The sequence below is a fragment of the Notothenia rossii genome, assembly GCF_949606895.1.
Source record: "Notothenia rossii genome assembly, chromosome: 8".
In the NCBI taxonomy this organism is placed as follows: Eukaryota; Metazoa; Chordata; class Actinopteri; order Perciformes; family Nototheniidae; genus Notothenia; species Notothenia rossii.
In genome coordinates this window covers 79,575,186-79,599,987 of record NC_136906.1, presented here as the reverse complement: position 1 = coordinate 79,599,987, position 24,802 = coordinate 79,575,186, and the positions used below count along the sequence as shown (strand labels likewise).

The 24,802-nt window shown below is 40.4% G+C and overlaps 2 protein-coding genes across 5 annotated transcripts in view; one reads left to right on the top strand and one right to left on the bottom strand.

Annotated features, from left to right (window-relative positions):
* Window positions 1-24,802, top strand: part of LOC307014982 (uncharacterized protein) — a 77,904-nt gene that overhangs the window by 3,154 nt on the left and 49,948 nt on the right. The window lies entirely within an intron of this gene.
* On the bottom strand, window positions 1,170-18,220 carry LOC307014977 (cytochrome P450 2K1-like). Of its 4 annotated transcripts, XM_079643264.1 has the most exons (19): window positions 18,164-18,220; window positions 17,629-17,864; window positions 17,330-17,492; window positions 17,021-17,170; window positions 16,778-16,938; window positions 16,398-16,577; window positions 15,881-16,022; window positions 9,507-9,691; window positions 9,239-9,380; window positions 9,014-9,156; window positions 4,725-4,904; window positions 4,426-4,588; window positions 4,144-4,293; window positions 3,904-4,064; window positions 3,234-3,413; window positions 2,707-2,848; window positions 2,415-2,599; window positions 2,147-2,288; window positions 1,170-2,064 (listed from the first exon to the last, which is right to left on the bottom strand). In XM_079643264.1, the coding sequence occupies exons 2-19, from the start codon at window positions 17,833-17,835 to the stop codon at window positions 1,877-1,879; spliced, it is 2,964 nt and encodes a 987-aa protein (XP_079499390.1). In that variant the 5' UTR covers window positions 17,836-17,864; window positions 18,164-18,220; the 3' UTR covers window positions 1,170-1,876. The 4 variants fall into 4 exon arrangements, with proteins under 4 accessions (XP_079499390.1, XP_079499389.1, XP_079499391.1 ...); XM_079643263.1 differs by lacking the exon at window positions 18,164-18,220 and having other exon boundaries at window positions 17,629-17,947; XM_079643265.1 differs by lacking the exons at window positions 4,725-4,904; window positions 18,164-18,220 and having other exon boundaries at window positions 17,629-17,947.

Genomic DNA, 24,802 nt, shown 5'->3' with positions numbered 1-24,802 from the left:
TGGGTTTTACAACCAAGATCTATCAGAATCTTTGACTGTTAGAGAACGAAAATGTTCAGAAGAGCCTCCCTGAGCTGCCAGTCTAAGTTTGAACACTAACTGCTCTTTGGTCATGACCAACGTCACTGCAGAGGATGTTGGTCACTAAACCAGGGAGCGGACACACTCTAATCAGGATATCTGTCCATACCTAAGTGTTCTGACAAGTGAGTAATTTCCATGAACAGTCATTGATATTATCAAATGGGAATTCTACTTTTAGCACATTTTGAGGACGATTAACGAAAGTCTCCGTCACACCATCAAGTTTGAGGAAGCAAGTGTAGATGGAGTGGACGGGCATCATCTCCAGTAATATTTTCCTTGTTTTTTCTTGAAAAACACAGAGGTCTTGATTCCATTTGGTTCAGTTCACCTTCAAACAAAGAAAAATATTGATGACAGAAGAAGGAAAGAAACTTGCCAGGATCATCCTGGAAGATGACTAACATGTTGTTAAACCACGTTTTAAGCGATTACATATCTTGTTTCAGTCTCTCCATCTCCACATGATGCAGGAGAGACAGTGAAGTCGCATTAAACTGCTCCATGGTGAGACACACAGGTCTTGGTCCTTCTCAACGGAGCAGCATCCGCTGGGTGGATGAACCAGGAACTAAAGCGTTAGAGTCGCACCAACAGGAGGTGAACCTGCCAGTTTGTTGATGAGCACAATGTGCCGATAGAGGCTGACTACACACATGACTTCAACCACAGATCCCCCTCTTGATGAGACCTACATCATCATTAGGGGGTTTGGTAGTGCTGGTCGTCATTGCTGCTGTTCTCATCAAATACATACAATACAGAAGGTGAGTAAACGGCTAAGTAGTACAATGATTAGCTCTAAGACTTTCAGGTGCATGATTTAATTTCTTCAGCCCACAAGGTGGCAGAATTTAGCAACAAACCTCCAATATGATAAACTTTCAAAGTTGTTATGCTACTGTGTTAGCAAGCAGTTACTTATCCACACATCCAGCGAACAAAGATCAACATATACATGATAAAGCCCTGCTGAGCTCTGCCAGGTCAGGGTTTATTTTTAACCAAGGGTTCAAGATGGACCAACACAAACATATCCAGATAGCCAAAGTGAATGTTAAACTGGGACAGAGGAGCCTCTAGCATCAAGTCAAAATCAACTTTATTGTCAATCTTCTGTATGAGATACAGCATTCACAAATGCACAGATTCAGCATGATGTTCTGCTTTCTACAGTAATAGCAATTTTAATTGAAGCTGCCTGCTCTGCTAAAAATAATGTTCCATATATGTTTTGTCCCGGATAACATCTGTTTTTGATTTTCACAAACAGGGTTTTAAACAAAGTAAGTGCTGTCTCCGTAGGGAGGTCGTTTGCATAGGTTGGTTAAACAAACATTGGACTTTCACAGAGGAGACCGTATGAAACTGTGATCATAATCCAGGAGAGTTCCTTTTGGAATGTAGTAAATCCAGTTATAGGGCAGTTTGCAAATCATTACATTGGACCTGAAACATATCAAGGTTAAGTTGCATACTGTTAAGCTTTAACTTCGCTATTATACATTGTTGTTGGCATTGAAGTCTATTTGTCATAATGGGATAGTAAAAGGAGCATATCAGTGAGTTTTATTAGTAATAAAGAAAATGATATTCTGGGTGAAACTGCTAAAAGCAGTGACATTAGCAACTAAATAGAAATACGTCTATTAATTTAAATTACGTCATCGATATTGAAAATCTGATCTTGGCCTACTTTATCACTACATTTAATATAATGATGTACAACTCAAAATGTTAAATCTTGAACCAACTCGCACCATTGACTGTTAGAAAAACAGCATTGTAAAGCTCACACAACAGGAACAGCACACAGTTTATGAGGCGACGGGCTAACGGCAAAGCTCACTATTGGAGTCAGATCCAATTCATCCTCTGAAACTCCTGGAGGAGGAGTGAAACGAAAGTGCTGCAAGAGGCTGGTAAAGAAGAGGAAAATCTCCATTCTTGCCAGACTCTCCCCAGGACACTGCCTGCGACCTGTGAGGGAAAACAAAAGGAATATTTTCAACTCATCTGCAAAATAAGTGAATATTGAGGAGTGATGGCTAAATTCACAAACCTGCTGAAAAAGGCAAGAAGGCCTCTCGCTTGACAAACTTCCCATCTTTGTCCAGGAAGTGAGCAGGATAAAAGCTGCTGGGGTGTTCCCACTCAGTCTCATCACACAGGATGGATGTCAAGAGAGGATACACTGTGGTCCCCTGTGGACAATATACAGTATTTTCATTTAGTGACAAGCCACTTAACTCAGCACCCCCATTTTCAATTATGTAGGATTCATTCTTCCAAGTCATCTCGGGTTCTTTAGGGGTTTTATTTTATCCAACCTTCTTAATGAAGTGACCCTGGAAAGTGATGTCTTGGCTCATTTTGTGAGGAAGTGCCATGGGGACGATGTTAGCCAGTCGCTGGATTTCGTGGATGACGGCATTTGTGAAGTGCAGGTGATGCCTGTCCTCAACCTGCACTTGACGACCTCCTTTAACCTTGCTTAGCTCCTCCTGGACCTGTTCTGGAAGACCAGATGTTTGTGTCCATTAAGATGATTTTCTTTAGTTGATGAGCACATATTGTTTCCTGGACTGTTTTTGAAAATTGTGAGGATTCTAAGCTCCTTACCTTGTATTTTTGGATACTTGGCCATATATAGTAGTGCCCATCTCAGTGTAGTTGCTGTTGTGTCAGTGCCAGCAGTAAAGAGATTAAGAACTGTCTGTATCAGGTTTTTATCATGGAAGTGACTGTTTGTGATTCCGGAATCCTGCAAGTAAAGATAAGTCAGGTATTCAAACAAATCTGAATCAACCCTTTGACGTGTTACATAGGAGGGCATTTTTTGTTTTGTTGAGGTAGTAGTTTGGCAAGCCTTTTTATTATTTAATCAAAGGGCTGACTAGTACTGATGTCATCTCTATTGTAAATTACATCTAAAAATGTTAATCAATTTGAATTACTGCTTGTCCAGATTATCTTATGGACATGTTGGCTTGGATTTCTATAGTCAGAAAGCAATTGCTGATTTCTAAAATTGCTATTACTGCTGGTGATTAACTGTTAGAACTAATTGCATTTCATCCTTTGTCACTAACAACTCAACTGGTCACGGAAAAGGTGCAGACGGGGTAAGTAATGAAATGCTTCCCAACCTCCAGATTTTGCTTTCGGAGCAGAAAGGCGTCCACAAATCCTCTGCACATCTGTGGATTGAAGGTCTCTTTCAAACGACTAAACAACTGCTGATTACGTTTCTTGCTCTCAGCAATTATCGTGTGAACTTCCTTTCGATCAGCAATCCATTTACCGATCCATGGGAACATGTTAAACACCTTAAAAAAAAAAAAAAAAACAACCTTCAAATCAGTTGCCCCACATTCCTCTATTTACCCTAATTTTCGGACTTTAAGCCGCGCCTTTTCCCCCATTTTTCGACACTGCGGCTTATATAACGGTGCGGCTAATCTATGGATTTTTACAGCTAACGGCCACCACCTTTAACTCTATGGGCTCTATGGCCGGTCCTCGGACCCCCACCTTTAAGCGGCGGGTTCCAGCAGGAAAAGCTGGAGGCCGGAAAAGAGTGAGACAGGTAGCGTGCAAAAGTAAAAGTGGAACCGGGAGTGGTATGCCGCTGCTGCGGCTTATTTTCAGGTGCGCCTTATAGTCCGAAAATTACGGTATATTAAAATCAAATCTGAAAGTCTAAGCTCGATCAAAAATAATAAATGAAATATAAAAAGATAGGACTTTAGTTATCCCACAGGAAATTGTTGTGCCAGAGTTACAAAGATACAATAAACACAGAGGCATAAATGGCACCTGTATTGACGGGGAGCCCAGGAGTTCAATATATCTGTTTGCTCGATGTACCAGTGATGTAAACTCTGCATCATCATATTCAAATCTCCTGCCATAAACAATTGAGCAGATCATATTAGCCACCGCCTGGTATATGGGTTGAGTTGTATCAAAAGCTTCTCCTGTAAAAAATAAAACAAATAAAAACCACAAACTTTGTTAACCTGTTGCTTATGCAGTTGGTTTTAATAAGACACTTACCTTTACATTTCTTGAACACGTCAATGAGGTAGGTGCATTCCTCAATGATTTTGTCCTCACTAGCCCTCTTGCCCATCCCAAAGTCTCTGAGGTTAGTCAAGGTAAAGCGCCTCATCTCTCTCCATGATTCACCGTTGGACCATGCAAGTCCTACAGTAAAACCAATATTATGGCCGGACCATGTTTGCTCAATGTTTTCAATTGTGGATTGCATCCTGAGTCGCTGTTGCTAAAAACGTAACACAACAGGGAGGTTATTTAAAAAAAGAAAACGTTCCTTACCATGGCCTCCACTAGTTTCTTTTGTTATTTGCATTGAATATCTGTCACCAAACTCATCTGCATAGTTGACAAGTGCCTCCTTCACAGTTTTGTATCCAGCCAGGATCACCACCTTTTGGGGTCCCAAATGCACTGTGAAAACTGATCCATATTTCTTGGAAAGCTAAAAAAAAACAAGGGCATCATCATATTAGTTTTTTAAAGAAAAATAAATCAGAAGACCAACAATGTGATATCTGCAGAGCACATATAACATAACACACCTAAATAAATGAATATTAGCTCAATCATTTCCTCACCTCCATAAATGTGTGGTAGGGTCTCTTGAGGTCAAGCTGCAGCAGGTTCCCAAGTAGGGGAAGTGGTTTTGGACCTGGTGGTCCCTTCCCTTCATCCTGGGAGCTGAAGCTGGAGGAGGAGAGAATGTAGACGAGCAGCAAGACAACCAGAGCTCCAAACAGGGAGATGGAACTGAAAGACTGGAGAAACAGATCCAATAGCCCCATGATTTCAAAAGAAAAAGCTTCCTTGTTTCTTTTGGAGCTTATGATATGGAAACAGCCGAGGCGGGTAATGTGCTTATCTACTAATCTGATGGTCAAAGGGCAATCCCACTCCCTGCAGCCAACAAATCCAGTGCCATTGGGCAGGACACAAACATTAAATTACTCATTTAGCAGGCATGTCTATGATATTTAATCAGAATCAGAATGCCTTTATCCATCCCACAAAGAGAACATGTACATTTGTTACAGCAGAAAAGAGCCAAAGACAGCTTAATATTAACTAAGAAGCATGCATAAAAAAATATATATATTAAAGATAATTTTTTTGTAAAGAAATGTATGTAAATTGCTTTGGATAAAAGCATCAGCTAACTAACTTGTACTATACCTTTTAGAAAGAGTGTACTTTTATTGTTTGATTGGCTTACAGATTTCTTATCTTCAATGTCATGTGATCCGAAGGGGAGAGTTTAATGGAACAATAAAGTTAAGTCTTTTATTGACAGATTCCTCTGTCCCAGTCTGTTGGTATTGGATATTGGCTCTTCAAAACTTTGACCCATTTAGAGTCCATTGACACTGTGTTGGGTTTGGGGGAGGGATGAGGGAGGGCATGCCTTCTTTACTGCAGCAGATCCATTATTTTCTAGGTTGCTACAGAGTGGACTGCCCGTGCGATCAGCTCGGTATTGGCACAGTACACAGAAACATGGCAAAAGAAAATTAACAGCTATGACATGAAAAGCAGCAATCAGAATGAAATGAATCACCTCTTTGATTTGTCCAAAAGATAAGGTGCTACATTAGGATCAATATGCATATATATGAGTACCTGAAAATGATCACGCATCTTTCAGCCAAAATGAAACCAACTTCGCAACGTTGCAAACGTGTGGACCAAATTTTACACTGAAATGCTGTTTTCAGTTCAATTGTATTTATATAGCGTTAAACAGTCATAGAATCTATCTCAAGGCACTTTTCATAAAGAGCAGGTCTACACAGTAGCCTTTTGATCATACTTTACAATGTTTACAGACCTTAACCTTAATTGTTGCTCACCTTTCTGGCTTTCATTTGACAAGTTTTTTTATTCAGGATTATGGCATCCAAATGTAGGATTCCTAACTAAGGACATTTCTAAGTTACGACAATTCTTCAATAGCTAACTTGTGATAAAGTTTGGATACCTGTACCCTAATACAACTCTCAACTGAGAAGAGACAGGTAGTCAGACCCAAGAAATCTCTCTAATAAGGAAAGAAAAAAAAACAATTCCCATTGTGTTCACTGAACGTACAGATTTGATAGAAACAAGGTTGAGGTCTTCAAGTATTCACTCACACAAGCTCATTTGCCCTGATTTTGCAAACCCTTGAAAATGATTACCTGTGTGTATTATTCAATGGCTCATGGCAATTACATATTCTTTTAGGAAAGGATTACAAATTTTCCCCAGCTCCCAGAATATAAAATCTTTTTATGACATCTGCAGAGACATTCAATTTATTCAGTCAGAGCATACCCTGTACCTTCCCTAATATAGCTTTAACATGGTAACTGTTACCACGGTTTCGCTTCCTTTTTGATACAAAACATTTATTTTGACCACTCTTTTCTAACCATGTATAAATAAATTACTTTTTCTAGTTTTTAATAACACAAACTGTTATAGAGCACTTAAGCCTTGACATACGGTCATTAATTCATTTGTCTCGTCAAGTCAGGCTGCTAAATATTTTATTCTTTTTTTATTTGAGACTTTTACATCATTTTTCATCACTGCATTAGTTCTAAGACTTTCAAATGCACGATTTAATTTGTTTCAGCCCACCAGGTGGCATAATTTCTCCCAAAAATCATCAAACAAAGTTATTATGCTACTGTGTTAGCAAGCAGTTACCTATCAACATATCCAGCGATCATAAATAAACATTATCAATTATAAAGCCCTGCTGAGCTCTGCCAGGTCAGGGTTGATTTTTAACCAAGGCTTCAAGATGGACAACAACGAAAATGTCCAAATAGCTGAAGTTAATGTTAGACTGGGAAAAAGAAGCTTCTAGCATCAATTCAAAGTCAACTTTATTGTCAATCTTCTGTGTGAGATACAGCATTTACAGATACACAGATTCAGCATGATGTTCTGCACCCTATAATAATAGCACATTTAATTGAAGCTTTCTGGTCTCCTAAAAATAAGGTTTCATAAAAAACATAACCGCTCTTTTGAAACCCCGTTTTGAAGGACCCTTTTTTGTCTATGTCTAAATCAGTTTTTGATCTTTCACAATCAAGGTTTTAATCAAAGCAACAAACACCGGACTTTCACGGAGGAGTTTGATGTTCCGTGTAAAACTATTAGTCAACCAAGAACTTATATTTATCTCCATTACTTTAATAATATAATTATTATAAAAAGTTCTTGTTTTAAGCTAAACCATGATCTTTAGCTTTATCTAACCAAGTGGCTTACTTAATTAGTGGAAACGTTTTTTCCACTAAGCGTGTAGGAGCCATGAAACATGTTTAGTAATCCTTTATGTTTTAATATAATAATAATAATACATTACATTTATAAAGCGCTTTTCCTGGTGCTCAAAGTGCATACAAGCAAGTAAAACAAAATAACAACAAAAGTAGAAAGTGCTAAGGTAGGAGGAATAAGGGCAAGGGGTTAGTTGATTAGGAGATGAAGGCAAGAGTGAAAAGGTGAGTTTTGAGGGATTGTTTGAATGATGTGAGAGTGATGGCGGATCTGACGTGGCTGGGGAGGGAGTTCCAGAGTGTGTGTGTGTGGGGGGGGGGGGGGGCTGCTGCGAAGGCCCTGTCACCCCAGGTCCGGAGCTTTGTCCTGATGGGCTGCAGTAGGTTAGCTTCAGGAGACCTGTGGCGACGGGTGGGGGTGTGACGTTGGATGAGGTCACAGAGGTAGGGGGGGGGGCAAGGTTGTTGAGGGCTTTGAAAGTGAAAAGTAATATTTTAAAGCCACCAGTCAATATAAGATATTTGTTTGATCTCTATTGATTTGTTGGCTTGGGTCACATGGACATGGGCGGCACTCATTATAATCCCGTTCGCCTGCGTGAGGTGTGGGTGGAAGAGAGGGTGACACAGGGCCGTTGTACTTTTTATTTGACCGCAAGTTGAAATGATTTCTTCGATTAGTATAACAATGTACATGTCCAAGGAGTATAAGTTGATTATCCCAGTTTTCATTAAACTACATTATTTTGCAACAGAGTTTTTGATTTCAGCAAGTACTTTTTTGTAGCGTGTCACACAATATCAAACAGGCCCGGCCTCAGCCTCTCAGCGACTTTGTTTGTTTCCTACTGTCGCTATAAAGCGTGTTAATCATTGTGTGACAAAAAAAGTCAAGGATAAATTATAGGTATTTCTTTAGATTTAACATAAAAAAAACCTCATCATCCCCTTGGAAATTGCGTCCTTTACAATTTCTCCTGTACTCCCGGAATTTGAAAGAAAAGTTTATATATTTGATATGCTCATTGTTTTTGTTTTGTCTTAAAAAAGAGTACCAATGCTCAAACATATTAGAGAAAAACTTTGACCGGGACGGTTAAGCTCTTAAAATGGTAGCATAGATAGTTAATATTTAAAACATTCCAAGGGGATAGAATAATCCAGTTATAGGGAAGTTTACAGATCATTGCATTGGACCTGAAAGGTATTGAGGTTAACTTGTTCCTTTGGGATACTGTTAAGCTTTAACTTCACTATTATTCCTTGTTGTTGGCAGTGGAGTCTCTTTTATCATGAGACATTAAGATGAGCACATCAGTGAGCTTTATTAGTAATAAAGACAATTATTTGGTTGAAGCTGCTTAAGTAGTGACGCTTGACATTCAAAACTAAAGAGAAAAATGTCTATTAATTTAAATTACATCATCGATATTGAAAATCTTATCTTGGCCTACTTTATCATTACATTTAATATAATGATGTATAACTCAAAATGTTAAATCTTGAACCAACTCGCACCATTGACTGTTAGCAAAGCAGCATTGTAAAGCTCACACAACAGGAACAGCACACAGTTTATGAGGCGACGGGCTTACGGCAAAGCTCACTATTGGAGTCAGATCCAATTCATCCTCTGAAACTCCTGGAGGAGGAGTGAAACGAAAGTGCTGCAAGAGGCTGGTAAAGAAGAGGAAAATCTCCATTCTTGCCAGACTCTCCCCAGGACACTGCCTGCGACCTGTGAGGGAAAACAAAAGGAATATTTTCAACTCGTCTGCAAAATAAGTGAATATTGAGGAGTGATGGCTAAATTCACAAACCTGCTGAAAAAGGCAAGAAGGCATCTCGCTTGACAAACTTCCCATCTTTGTCCAGGAAGTGAGCAGGATAAAAGCTGCTGGGGTGTTCCCACTCAGTCTCATCACACAGGACGGATGTCAAGAGAGGATACACTGTGGTCCCCTGTGGACAATATACAGTATTTTCATTTAGTGACAAGCCACTTAACTCAGCACCCCCATTTTGAATTATGTAGGATTCATTCTTCCAAGTCATCTAGGGTTCTTTAGGTGTTTTATTTTATCCAACCTTCTTAATGAAGTGACCCTGGAAAGTGATGTCTTGGCTCATTTTGTGAGGAAGTGCCATGGGGACGATGTTAGCCAGTCGCTGGATTTCGTGGATGACGGCATTTGTGAAGTGCAGGTGATGCCTGTCCTCAACCTGCACTTGACGACCTCCTTTAACCTTGCTTAGCTCCTCCTGGACCTGTTCTGGAAGACCAGATGTTTGTGTCCATTAAGATTATTTTCTTTAGTTGATGAGCACATATTGTTTCCTGGACTGTTTTTGAAAATTGTCAGGATTCTAAGCTCTCTCTAGGTCGTCCTCAGACGAGCCCTCCATCGTCGCTTCCAGTCTTACCTTGTATTTTTGGATTCTTGGCCATATATAGTAGTGCCCATCACAGTGTAGTTGCTGTTGTGTCAGTGCCAGCAGTAAAGAGATTAAGAACCGTCTGTATCAGGTTTTTATCATGGAAGTGACTGTCTGTGATTCCGGATTTCTGCGAGTAAAGATAATTCAGTTATTCAAACAAATCTGAATCAAACCTTTGACGTGTTACTTAGGAGGGCATTTTTTGTTTTGTTGAGGTAGTAGTTGGCCAGCTTTTTTAATCATTTAATCAAAGGGCTGACTAGTACTGATGTAGTCATCTCTATTGTAAATTACTTCTCAAAATGTCCGAATGTTAATCAGGATATCTGTAAATCACCTTTGATATGAAGACAGTAATTTCCTCTTTCACTTAAAAAAACATATCACAATACAAATGTAACATGTCGAACAAAGAATGTTGACCAACCCATCATCATCAACATCTTCATTTTTAATATGTCGAAATATCAACAAACCATTTTTGGTCATTGGCCAACATTGCCATCTTCATTTCTGATATATGGCCCAAATTGCCATGCGTATTTATGACTCACAATATTAAAATGTCTATAACTACATTTTTGACTACAGGAAATTACCTAAATTCAAATTTTACCAGCTTTAAATTCATTTGAGACGTTTTACGTATAGTTGTTTCAATACAAATGTTTCAGTAGTTACAACTGGAAAACAGATATCTGATATAATAGTAATAATCAATAATTATTATTTTCTTTCAAGTCACATTTAATTTTTTGCTATCCAGATTTCCATTTATCTAATCTGTAATGTAAACATATTTATTTCCACTGGTAAAATCAATTGTCAAAAATGTGAATTACTGCTTTTTTTAATTATCTTATGGACATGTTGGCTTGGATCTCTATAGTCAGAAAGCAATGGCTGATTTCTAAAATGTCTATTACTGCTGGTGGTTAACTGTTAGAACAAATTACATTACCTCATTTGTCACAAACAACTCAACTGGTCACAGAAAAGGTGTAGACGGGGTAAGTAATGAAATGCTTCCCAACCTCAACATTTTGCTTTCGGATCAGAAAGGCGTCCACAAATCCTCTGCACATCTGTGGATTGAAGGTCTCTTTTAAACGACTAAACAACTGCTGATTCTGTTTCTTGCTCTCAGCAATTATCGTGTGAAGTTCCTTTCTGTCATCAAAGAAAAACAACATCTTAGAAGTCGGGTTTCAGAAGATACCACAGTACGGAAACTACACTCACAAAGGTAATTAGTGACCTCAGACTCAACTCTGATGCAAATAAAATCTCCATCCTTATCCTATTAGATCTCAGTGCAGCTTTTGATACTATTGATCACAACATCTTAATAAATCGACTTGAAAAGCTTATTGGTTTATCTGGTTGCGTGTTGAACTGGATCAAAAACATATATCAGAGGAAGGATGTTCTATATTAGTCTAGGAGTCCATACATCAGAGAAACATGGAAGCCGCTACGGGGTTGCACAAGGGAGCTGTTTAGGTCCATTACTCTTTTCTCTCTGTATGTTACCGCTCGGCGACATCATCAGAGAGTATGGTATAGATTTCCACAGCTATGTGGATGATACACAATTGTACATATTGGCTGAACCAAATGATGTGACAGCCATAAACTCCATTACCAACTGCCTGACAGCAATAAACAAATGAATGAACGATAATTTTCTTAAATTGAATGAGGACAAAACTGAAGTCCTACTTGTTGGCCCCAAATCAAAAAGAGAGATGCTATGAAATAATCTAGGAAGCTTAACCACTTGGATTAAACCAGAGGTGACAAGTCTCTGTGTCATCCTGGACTCAGATTTGAACTTCAACGCCCATTTAAACAAAGTTACCAAAATAGCTTTCTTTCATCTCAGAAACATAGCGAAGGTACGACCATTCATAAATCAAAATGATGCAGAGAAGCTAATTCACGCTTTTATATCTAGCCGACTAGACTACTGCAATGCACTATTCACTGGTCTCCCCAAGAAAGCTATTGGAAGACTCCAGCTCATTCAAAACTCTACAGCTAGACTACTAACGAATACCAAAAGGAGGGAACACATTAGTCCTGTCTTAGCTACTCTACACTGGCTTCCTGTAACTTTTAGAATTGATTTTAAGGTGCTTCTCCTCACATAAAAAGCTCTAAATGGACAAGGACCCAGCTACATTGCTGACTCTCTAATAAACTACACACCCGCCAGAACACTGCAATCCTCAGATGCAGGTCTATTAGAGGTCACCAGAAAGAGTCATAAGAAGATTGGTGAAGCAGCCTTTGTAAACTACGCCCCAAAACTGTGGAACACGTTACCCAACAATATTAGGGAAGCCAATACGTTGCCTATGTCTTTACCAAAGCATTTTTACTGATTGTACACTATTATACTGCACTATTCTCTGTGATTAACATTGCACTATTTCTCTGTTTTATTCTCCATGTTTTTATTTTTTATTATTTTATCCCACTTTATGCTTTGCTCTTGCTGCTTGTTTACACTGATTTTATGTCTTATTTCTTACTGATGAACTGCACTTTGAACTGCAATCCCCTGTATGAAAGTAGCTATACAAATAAAGTTACTATTATTAATCCATTTACCGATCCATGGGAACACGTTAAACATCTTTAAAAGAAGCCCCAATTCATGTATTATGTCAATTAAAATCACACCTTGAAGTGTAATATTTATTAAAAGACATTTTTTAAATAAATGGAATGGCCACAAGCAACATGTTTCTTATAATGCAGTTGGTTTTAATAAGACACTTACCTTTACATTTCTTTAACACGTCAATGAGGAAATAGCATTCCTCAATTATTTTGTCCTCAAAAGCCCTCTTGCCCATCCCAAAGTCTCTGAGGTTATTCAAGGCAAAGCGCCTCATCTCTCTCCATGATTCACCGTTGGCCCATATAACCCCTAAGACAAAATCAATATTATGGCCAGACCATGTTTGCTCAATGTTTTCAAGTGCGTATTGTGTCCTGATGTACTGCATCCAGCACCAAAAGCAATAAACTTATGCAAAAGATTTAACAGAAAAGTGGGGTTATTTTGAAAAGCACTTTACAAAACTTTTTTTTACTTTCCTTACCATGCCCTTCACTAGTTTCTTTTGTATTATTTGCATTGAATATCTGTCACCAAACTCATCTGCATAGTTGACAAGTGCCTCCTTCACCGTTTTGTATCCAGCCAGGATCACCACTTTTTGGGATCCCAAATGCGCTGTGAAAACTGATCCATATTTCTTGGAGAGCTAAACAAAAACAAAAAACATGGAAATGATCAAATCATGTCATATTTGCCATTCAGAGCTATGACATGACAAGCAGCAATCGGCATCAAATGAATCACCTTTTTGATTTGTCAAAAAAAAAATGTAGCTGTTAATCCGATGGTCAATAGACAATCCCAATCCATGCAGCCAACATATCAAGTGCCATCGGGCAGGAAACAAACCCCAAATTGCTCAAGTAGCAGGCAGGTCTATTATACTGAAGTGTATGTCAGTTGCTTTGGATAAGAGCATCAGCTAACAAACTTGTTATGTACCTTTCTGAACAGAGTTTACTTTTGTTGTTTAATTTTGGTTTGGAGAGTTCTCATCTTAATGTCATGTGATTGGAAGGGTAGAGTTTTATGGAAAGGTAAAGTTAATTATTCCCAAGGAAAGAACAGAGTGGACTTCCCGTGCAAACAGTTCAGTATTGCACAGTATACAGAAACATGGCAAAAGAAAATAGACACAAATATTTGTTATCTTAAATGTCATTTGATCCGAATGGGAGAACAGGATTATAAAGTTAAGTATATAATATTGACAGATACCTCTGTCCCAGTCTGTTGGGTTTTGATTTTTGCTCTTCAACACTTTCCAAACATTGTAGAAGATGGGTGGAAAAGAAAGTAATGAATCCGGCCTACTAAAATGGGCTGGTTTAAAAAACCATTGACACTTTGTTGGGTTTGGTACACCGGTTCTTTCTCAAATGTTACAGGATTATAGAAGAGCTATACACAACAGCAATTCACATAGCACATTAACATTAATGCAATGATTAATCAATTGAGTTAATGTCAGCCATCAATTAACATGAAGAGTTTTTATTTGTTGTTCTATGCTATAGCATTGTGAGAAAGTATACTAGACCAAGTGAAGCACATCAGTTAACTCTGAATCTTGTATATGAGCGGGAGTAACATGAACTAATTTATTTCTTTATTGTGGATGTTTATTGTGGTTATGGTTTTCTAGGATGAATACTTTGTATTAACTGATTGCTTCCTCCTCTACCAGTTATGTACATTCTAGATCATTATATTACATTTTTTGCCCATTAACAATGAAACCCATACAATTCAAATCTGCGTAGTTTATTTTCTAAGCTTCTCTTGTAAAAAGTGGAAATGGGATAATAAATGAATACCTTAAACATTGTCAAAATGTGGCGCATAATGAATTTTTTTAATAAGGTACTCAACCCCTTTATTTCTTAAACACTTCAATGACGTTTTTGACTTTGGTGGAATCAATTTCTCAATGATTTATAAAGAAATGCAGACAAAGATTAACATGAATACAATTGACATTTTAATGACATGATAGCCAGAAACACTAGTTGGTGTATAGAATACCATGTACTTTGCCAGATCTGCATTTACAGGTATATAGTGAGGAAGTGAAAATTGTTGTGATTACATTTATGAAGTTTTACATATTATCTGCTGTTTTACTACATTAACTATCAAGTTGTACAATTAGAAAATACTCTGGAATTAAATGGATTTAAAGTCATGACATTGGGACTAAGCAGCATTTTCAAGCCCACTGCTCACTTGCAGGAAACAGCACACAGTTTATGAGGTGAAGGGCTGAGGGTGACGCCTACACCTGGAGTCAAATCCAATTCATCCTCCGAAACTCCTGGAGCAGGAGTAAAACGAAAGTGTTGCAAGAGGCTGGTGAAGAAGATGAAGAGCTCCATCCTGGCCAGACTCTCTCCAGGACAAGCCCTGCGACCTTGAAGAAAAAGAAATGAAGGAGAATATGATCATGTTGCCTGCAAGTCATTGCACATCAAGAAGTGATGGCTAAATTCACCAACCTGCAGAAAAAGGCATGAAGGCATCTCGCTTGATGAACTTCCCATCTTTGTCCAAGAAGTGAGCAGGATAAAAGCTGCGGGGGTGTTCCCACTCACTCTCATCATACAGGACGGATGTCAGGAGAGGAAACACTGTGGTCCCCTGTGGACAAAACACGGTATGATTTCCAATGCTGTCATATATAGAGGGCGGATTCTATTGATAGAACCGGTTGAACAATGGATGTCTAAAGAGAACTGAATACAGCATTAGAGCAAGGGCACTGTTCGCTCCTATAGAAGTTGCTCTCAGGAATGGCTGTACTTTGTACAAAGATGAAACAGGTCTTTCTGCGATCTTTCGTAGCCATAGGGCTCAGTCTGAATTTGGCTATTATCATATTTTACAACTACTACCTAATGATTTAAATCAGGGGGTTTGATTAAATGTTAGCATTTGCTTTGATTAAAGGTTATCATTTACTTTAGCTTAGGCAGTCCTAAGGCCGTCTGTCTAGTTTCATTTAATTCATAGGAGAGTCCTCCGCTTTAATTAATCATATGTGATTCATCCTCTCAAGTAATCTTGTTTTTTTTAAATTACGTTTTTCATTCATTCTGACCTTCTTAATGAAGTGACCCTGGAAAGTTACGTCTTTGCTTGTTTTGTGAGGAAGTGCCATCGGGGCAATGTTGCCCAGTCTCTGTGTCTCATGGATGACGGCATCAGTGAAAGGCAGGCTCTTCCTGTCCTCTACCTGGGCTTGACGACTTCCTACCACCCTGCTCAGCTCTTCCTGGACCTGGTCTAAAAGATTGAATGTTCTTTTTAATTGAGATGATCTTTGTGTTGGTAAAGCACATATTGTTGCTTGGACTGTTGCATGCAACGTTTGATCGGATTCTAAGCTCCTTACCTTGTATTTTTGGATACTTGGCCATAAATAATAGTGCCCATCTCAGTGTATTTGCTGTTGTGTCAGTGCCAGCAACAAAGAGATTAAGAACCGTCTGCATCAGGTTTTTATCATGAAAGTGACTCTCTGTGATCCCGGATTCCTGCCAAAAAACATAATCAGTTATTCAAACAAATCTGAACCAAAACCTAGACATGTTGCATATGAGGGTTTGTAAGCCTTTTTATAATTTAATCAAAGGGCTGACTAGTACTGATGTAGTTATTGACTTCAGGAAATTAAAATCTCACCAGCTTTAAAAATAATTTCCGATATTTTACATATAATTATTTCTAATAAATATTTTTCACTAGTTACAACTGGATAACTATTACTGCTGCTGATTAAATGTTCAAATACTTGCATTTCATTCATTTACACAAACAACTCTACTTTTCCTGGGAATGGTGAAGGCAAAGAAAGCCATTACAGGTTTATGAACTTATGGTTCGTTGTAAGTAATGAAATGCTTCCCAACCTCCAGATTTTGCTTTCGGAGCAGAAAGGCGTCCACAAATCCTCTGCACATCTGTGGATTGAGGGTCTCTTTCAAACGACTAAACATCTGCTGATTCTGTTTCTGGTTCTCAGCAGTTATCGTGTGAAGTTCTTTTCTGTCAGCAATCCATTTACCGATCCATGGGAACAGGTTAAACACCTTTTTTGTATAAAAAAAAAAGATACCTTCGAATCAGTTGCTCCACATTCACGTATTATGTATGTTAAACTCACATCTGGATGTCTCTGCTTGATCAAAATAATAAATGAAATAATATAAGATAGGACTCTATTTATCCCGCAGGAAATTGTTGTGCCAGAGTTATAGAGATACAATAAACACAGCAGCAGAAATGGCACCTGTATTGACGGGGAGCCCAGGAGTTCGATATATCTGGTTGCTCGATGTACCATTGATGTAAACTCTGCATCATCATATTCAAATCTCCTGCCGTAAACAATTGAGCAGATCATATTAGCCACCGCCTGGTATATGGGTTGAGTTGTATCAAAAGCTTCTCCTGTAAAAAGTAAAACAAATAAAAACCACAAACTTTATTAACCTGTTGCTTATCATGCAGTTGGTTTTAATAAGACACTTACCTTTACATTTCTTGAACACTTCAATGAGGTAGTTGCATTCCTCAATGATTTTGTCCTCACTAGCCCTCTTGCCCATTCCAAAGTTTCTGAGGTTAGTCATGGCAAAGCGCCTCATCTCTCTCCATGATTCACCGTTGGACCGTGCAATTCCTAAAACAAAACCAATATTATGGCCAGACCATGTTTGCTCAATGTTTTCAATTGTGGATTGCGTCCTGATTCGCTGTTATCCAGCACCAAAAATAATAAAACGTTGCTAAAAATGTAACACAACAGGGAGGTTATTTAAAAAAAGAAAACGTTCCTTACCATGGCCTCCACTAGTTTCTTTTGTTATTTCCACTGAATGTCTGTCACCAAACTCATCTGCATAGTTGACAAGTGCCTCCTTCACAGTTTTGTATCCAGCCAGGATCACCACTTTTTGGGGTCCCAAATGCACTGTGAAAACTGATCCATATTTCTTGGAAAGCTAAAAAAAAAACAAGGGCATCATCATATTATTTTTTTAAGAAAAATAAATCAGATGACCAACAATGTGATATCTGCAGAGCACATATAACATAACACCCCTAAATAAATGAATATTAGCTCAATCATTTCCTCACCTCCATAAATGTGTGGTAGGGTCTCTTGAGGTCAAGCTGCAGCAGGTTCCCAAGTAGGGGAAGTGGTTTTGGACCTGGTGGTCCCTTCCCTTCATCCTGGGAGCTGAAGCTGGAGGAGGAGAGAATGTAGACGAGCAGCAGGACAACCAGAGCTCCAAACAGGGAGATGGAACTGAAAGACTGGAGAAACAGATCCAATAGCCCCATGATTTCAAAAGAAAAAGCTTCCTTGTTTCTTTTGGAGCTTATGATATGGAAACAGCCGAGGCGGGTAATGTGCTTATCTATTAATCTGATGGTCAAAGGGCAATCCCACTCTCTGCAGCCAACACATCCAGTAAATTACTAATTTAGCAGTCTATGATATTTAATCAGAATCAGAATGCCTTTATCCGTCCCATAGAGGGAACATGTACATTTGTTACAGCAGAAAATAGCCAAAAACAGCTTAATATTAATTAAGAAGCATGCATAAAAAATAAAAATATATTAAAGATACATTTTTTTTAAAGAAAAAAAAAAGATTCCTTGTTTCAGTTCTGACAAAATGCTTCTGCCTTTGGCCCTTGATGTCAGGGACAGATGTATTTTCGAGGGTTTTAAGGTTAACAGTGCAGGGAGGTATTGTGCTAATCTACTAATCTTATTCTTAAAGGTCAAAGATCCCAAACCCTGCAGCCAACAGGCAGGACACAAACCACATTTCTCATGTAGTAGGCAGGTCTATTATAATGAAGTGCATGCAAGTTGCTTTGGATAAAAGCCACAGCTAACTAACTTGTTATGTACACTCTTAAAACTACGGGGTTAAAAAATAACCCAATCATAACCAAGCTGCTGAGTCACTATAGGACAGAACACACGCTGGGTTGTCTTAACCCATGTGCTGGGCTGGATAATTTTTACCCATGTGCTGGGTTGTTTATTTGACCCAAGCTAGTGATTGAAATTAACTATATCACTGGGTTAAATATAAACCACACATTGGGTTGTTTATTTGACCCAAGCTAGTGATTGAAATTAACTATATCACTGGGTTAAATATAAACCATACATTGGGTTGTTTATTTGAGGCGCAACGCAGCATGTCAAATTTTGCCATTTTGCCAAAAAGTGCCATTTTCGGTGCTTTTAGAACTCCCATTTATGGATAACATAACATGGCAATTTCTCAAAAATACAACAAATAGTTATCGAGAAGATGTTTTTGAAAGGACCTAAATGTGTTTATTTAAGAAGAAACGTTGACATTTGTATTGAACATCACTGCAAAATGGTTGAAAATGTAGTCCTAGTCAATTCAATTCAATTCAATGTCATTAGTTTAGTCCTTCACTGTGTTCAGCTTGCGCTTGCAGCGGCGAAGATTGGGCTGTTCACAGCGGTCATGCTCAACTGCTTGAAGCACATTCTGCAGATGTTGCTCACTCTTGGCTGCTGCCACAAAGTCTGATGTGAGTTTGACTCCACGCTCGGCACAGTCATTCACGACGTTGATTGCACGCACATTCACCACACCTGCCTGGAATGATGCACTGGTAGCCCAATCCTCTACAGCAGGGGTGTCAAACTCATTTTCACCGAGGGCCACATCAGCATAATCGTTGCCCTCAAAGGGCCAGATGTAACTTATAAATGTAACTAAATGCAATGTAACTAAATGCAATGTAAAATAAATGTAACTACTCCTTAATGTTAAATAACTGAATTTATTACTTATTCAAGTTACAAATATTACATATATATTTGCATAGATGTAAAAAATATGTTTGCTTGTTGCTCTGTTATTATAACATAAATCCTTTTAATTTGTCAGGTTATGAAACCCATATTACTCCATCAATCAACGATCAAACTATCCAAGTAAATAAAGAAAAATAACATCAAACACAAGTTATGACATTAACTTTGTTCAAAACTTGAAATAACAAATAACTGTAAAACCAACAATTGTGAGCTGCTAAGAACATGTGTGACAGATGTAGCATTTTACAAAAACAAATGGCTGCACACAGCCTTGCAGGGGGCATACATCCAACTCATGAGAGATGGTTTGATTACAGTAAACATTTGTTTGCAGAAACACATAAAACCTGCAAACACTAAATACATTGCTACACATATAAAGTAGTATATGTAATAAACTCAAAATAACAAAATAAGGGTTGTCTCAGTCCACAACTATATTGGTCAAGTTTTTAGGTTAGTTTTTGATGAGGAGATGCTGCCTGTCCTTGAACACACCATGTGGATCCCCTCTCCACCATCCTCATCCATTGATCATGTTCTGTAAATAACAAACACAAAACAAAATGCAAACACAATCATTACATTGCACATAGTTTAACTATTGTTCTTCTTGGTTGAATTGCATTTTATTATATATTATTAGGTTTTTTCAAATGCTTACCAATGTGTTTTCTGACCAGATGTCTGACACCGTTTTTCCGTGGCCAGTGTGTCAATGTCTGGTTTTAGGTCCTGTGCTGTAGCAATCCGTAGAACAGCGTGGAGGTTGTCGTCAGTGATGCGTGATCTGTGCTTGTTTTTGTTTAGATTCATTATTGAAAACATCTGTTCGCACAGATAGGTGCTCCCAAACATAGACAGAACACGGGCAGCATGAAGTCGAAGCTGTGGCATGAAAGCAGGGGGCAGTAGACGGTAAAAGTCCTGGATTGTAACATCCTGGAACTTTGCTCTCAGGCCACTATCGCTTTGAAGCTCTATTAACTCCATCTGAAGTTGTTGGGGTGCAGTGCACACGTCGGTGGTGAAAGGACTAGCAAAGATGGCAAATCCAGAGTGCTGTGGTCTGAAGTCAGAGAATCGCCGATCAAACTCATTCATCAACAGGCTCAGTTTGGTAGCTAACTGAGCACATGAGAAAGTACCGGGACATGAGGCTGAGATGCTCTGAGAAACAGGAAAGTGGGCAAGATTGTCCTGTTTCACTTGGCACATCCATAGGTCAAGTTTACGCTGGAAAGCCGTGATCGTGTCGGACATCTGCGTGATGACTTGTTTGCGTCCCTGCAGCTTCTGATTCAGTTGGGCGAGATGTTCGGTTATGTCACACAACATAGCAAAGTCACACAGCCAGTTTGGATCTGACAGTTCAGACAAGGGTTTTCCTTTACTCTGCATGAAAAGAGCAATGTCTTCCCTAAGCTCAAAAAATCGTTTGAGGACTTTGCTCCTACTCAGCCACCTTACTTCTGTATGGTACGGCACGTCTCCGTGCTCCGAGCCCATCTCCTGCAAGAACAGCTGGAACTGACGATGATTCAGGCCACGCGCCCGAATGAAGTTCACTGTCTTCATGACCGTGGTCACTATATCATCCATCCCCAGCACCTTCCCGCACAAAGCTTCTTGATGGATAATGCAATGATACGTTATCAGAGGCGTGTGACAGTTACTTTCTTGCATTTTCTCCTTCATTAGTCCAACCAAGCCCACTTTTCTTCCACACATTGCAGGTGCACCGTCTGTAGTTAATCCCACCAAGTTTTCCCAGGGCAATGCGTTTTTACTGACGGACTTCTCCACCGCATCAAAAATGTCCCGTCCCGTTGTGGTCCCATGCATGGCAGCCACATCCAACAGCTCCTCAGTGACAGAGAGGTCTGACTTCACGCCTCTAATAAAAATAGATAGCTGCGCTGTATCCGTCTTGTCTGTGCTTTCATCAACAGCTAATGAAAAAGCTATGTAGCTGCGTGTCTCTTCGGCCAGCTGTGTTGCCAGGTTTCCTGCTAGTTCCTTAACTCGGTCCGCGATGGTGTTTCTTGATAAACTGACATTTTTAAAAGTCTGTATCTGGTCGGGACACACCTGCTCACAGACCTTCAGCATGCACTGCTTCAAAAACGCTCCCTCTGATAAAGACTTTGAAGCACGGGCGATTTCTTCAGCCACAACAAAGCTAGCTTTCACTGCCGCGTTGTTTTTGGTTGTGGCTTTCGCGAACACATTCTGCTGCGATCGCAGTTTGCCTTTTAATTCTTGGGCAATTTGTTGTTTTTCTTGATGGCTAAATTTGGCATACTTACCTCCGTGTTTGGTCTCAAAATGCCGACGTAGATTGTACTCTTTGACAACCGCCACCGCCTCATAACACAAAAGACATACCGGTTTTTCTCCTTGAAGCACAAACATGTATTCGCCTTCCCATCTTTCTTGAAACACCCTTCCATCTGCATCAATTTTTCTCTTCCTGGACATTTTGGGATCATTATTTGTATTTCTCAATTCCACTTGTTGGGAAAATCGCATCGATGTGGAAACACTGCAATCTAGTGGCGGGATGCCGTCACTTCGCGGGTAACATAATCGGCATGTATTGTGGGAAATGTAGTTTTTGGTCACGGCACGCATTTGACTTATTTATTTGTAGACAATCAGACCTATTAAGAAAAAAAAAAAAATTAAGAAAAATTAAAAAAAAAAAAAAAAAATGCAATGTAATGTAATTAAGCTCTCGCGGGCCACATAAAATGACGTGGCGGGCCACATTTGGCCCGCGGGCCTTGAGTTTGACACGTCTGCTCTACAGTGAGTGAGAGAAATGCTGGATCGATGTGCAGCTGGTGCATTCCAAACCAGCAGTCTGGGTTGGCGAGGTCGGCCAACCTGGTGGTCGGCGAGAGGACTGGAAACTTTGGCTTGCCGAAACCAGTGCCAAAGCGCTGCTGTGGGGCTCGCATGGGAAGATCATCTGGCTTGTGCTCCAAGATGGCATCCGCAAGTGCACGCCGCTCATCAGCTGGCACCTTGTTGCTGAAGAGTGCCAGGGGCAGCATCTCACCGGTCAGGTACCAGAGGTGCCTCTCCAGTGCTTTCATGGCCGAGGTTGCAATGCCCTCGTCAACAGACTTGTAAGTGTACAGGTTGTGGTAGAGTTTGAGGTCATTCCATGCGGCATCTACGGCTGTGTCACAGGTCAGCCACCATGTTGCGTAGATGTGCGTAATGAAGTTGGCAAACGCCCGAATCTTCGGCACCTGCTGCCGTGTGGTGATGGTGCCCTGGGGAAGCAAGGCGATATGCTGCTCCATCAAAGCCAGCTTGAGAGTGTAGAGGAGCTTGGCCATCCAGCGTGCCTTGTGCAGAGCTCCCGGCCGTTGGAAGTTAACTGGAGTCTGTGCTGCATCATCTGCACCCAGATAGACAAGGCACAGCTGCACAAACTCATGGTAGTCGCCTCGCTTGTAGTCTATCACTGCTGCAGCAGACACAGTGAGTTCAGCACGTAACTTGCCCAGGAACGGTTGTTCGGCGTTGGCAGTAATGTAGCGGGACAATGGGCCACTGTATTTGTGCGGCAACAAGTTCCAGTTGTCCTGCAGACGCTTAAACAAGGTAACCTCTGGTGAGCGTGATGCCTCCACCTTGAGGTTAGTGAAGATGTGGCTGAGGAGCACCTCACCAATGTGATGCCGGCACCCGGACCAAAGCAGTGGTCTATCAAGTGAGACCTGGATGGCAATGCAGGCTGCTGTGAGATGACCTGTGTTTGATGCAGTGGTGTCAAATGCCATGTTGACAACCTGGTCGGCACAGCACCAGTCCTGCAGTAGCTTGCATGTCAGGCGGGCGATGATCTCGCCGCACGCCTCGTCTTTCCCCTTTGTATATGCTGGCACACCAAGCAGTTTGAGCTGCTCCGCATCTCCAACCACCACTGTCAAACGCTCCTCCAACTGGCGCACATTGCTGAGCGTCGGTGTCAACTTGCTGTCCCAGTGCAGGGTGCACATGGGAGATGGTGTCCACTGCTTCTGGTGTTCTTTATTGACAACCTCCAGCACTTGGCGGCGTGATCGATCTGCTGTCGCGTAGGATGCTGAAATATTTGCACAATTGCCGCCCGACTCTGTGATCAAGCCGTGCGTGAAGGCAGCCTGCTGCATCGGTGTGATCTTCAACCGTGTAGCCAGTGACACGAGACTTGGCCGGCTGAGGATGTCGGGTGGAATGAAGGCTGTGGTGCCAGTCTTCTTATGCTTGCAAGGGGGTGTGTTCTCAGCCGGTAGAGTGGCTATTTCATCTGTAACGCTATCCTCATCACTTTCGCTCTCCAACATCGCCATTCTGGACTTCACTTTCATTTCCTGCTGCTCACTGGTAAAGTGTGACTGCCGGGCAGCTGCCCCAGCTTCACGCTTCTGTCGCCGCTTTACCTTGGATTGCAACTTGGCGTCGAATGCGCCAAATGTGGCCACTCTGTCTCCCTTCATGCTAGCCAGGAAAGCAATGTCCTCTGGATTGCGGATCTTCTCCTCTGCGTTTGGAGACCACAGTGGGAATGTTGAATCTAGCCTGCGCTCCATTGCATCCACCTGTCGAGCTGTAGCCTTACTGGAGCGCCTGGACTGTGGAATGTGCCGCAGCTTGTTGTTGACGTCAACTAGCTCCACCATCTTGTTGCACGCACCCCGATCGCTCACCATTGGGATATTGGCCTTGGCGTAAAATGGCCGCACCTGCTCCAGGACTACTTTGGCTGCCATGAAGCGTGACAAGGCTCCATTCATACCGGGTCGCTTGTCATGTAGTTGCACATCACAGTTGTACAGCATGCACCGCAAGATCTGACGACCACTTGGCAGTTTGGCCCCAGTAATCATGCCATCCGCATTGGTGATGCTGGCACCCAGACCGAAGACCAGGCTAGGGCTCCTCTGGCGTGAGCCTACGGGCGAGGGCAGCATCTTATGAGAGCCGGATACTGGGGCAGGTAGTGGTCTAGATTGCCTGAAAATATAAAGTGGTTTAACACAAAATAATGTATTAGTCTTTTGTTTTCTACAGTCAAATGATGAATAAGGATAGTGTTACAAATATACCTTAGTAAATAAAATTAAAAAAAATACCTTAGCATGCATTATCCACTTGAACCTTAGCATCCATTCAGAGGGGAAACTTGCCAAAAATAGCAGATCTGCAAGCCCACTACATGCTCACTTATAATAAGACATGCACACAGGCGAACCTTAGACAAATAACTAATGTTAGCAGGATGACTAGCAAACAGTAGCTAGCTGCATGTAATTAACACAAAATTACATAAAACTGATAGACATTTTTATTTTACTCATTAAATATACCAAAGTACAACTCATATGGCAATGATCCTCAATAAAAGTACACCAACACAAAGAATAAAGAG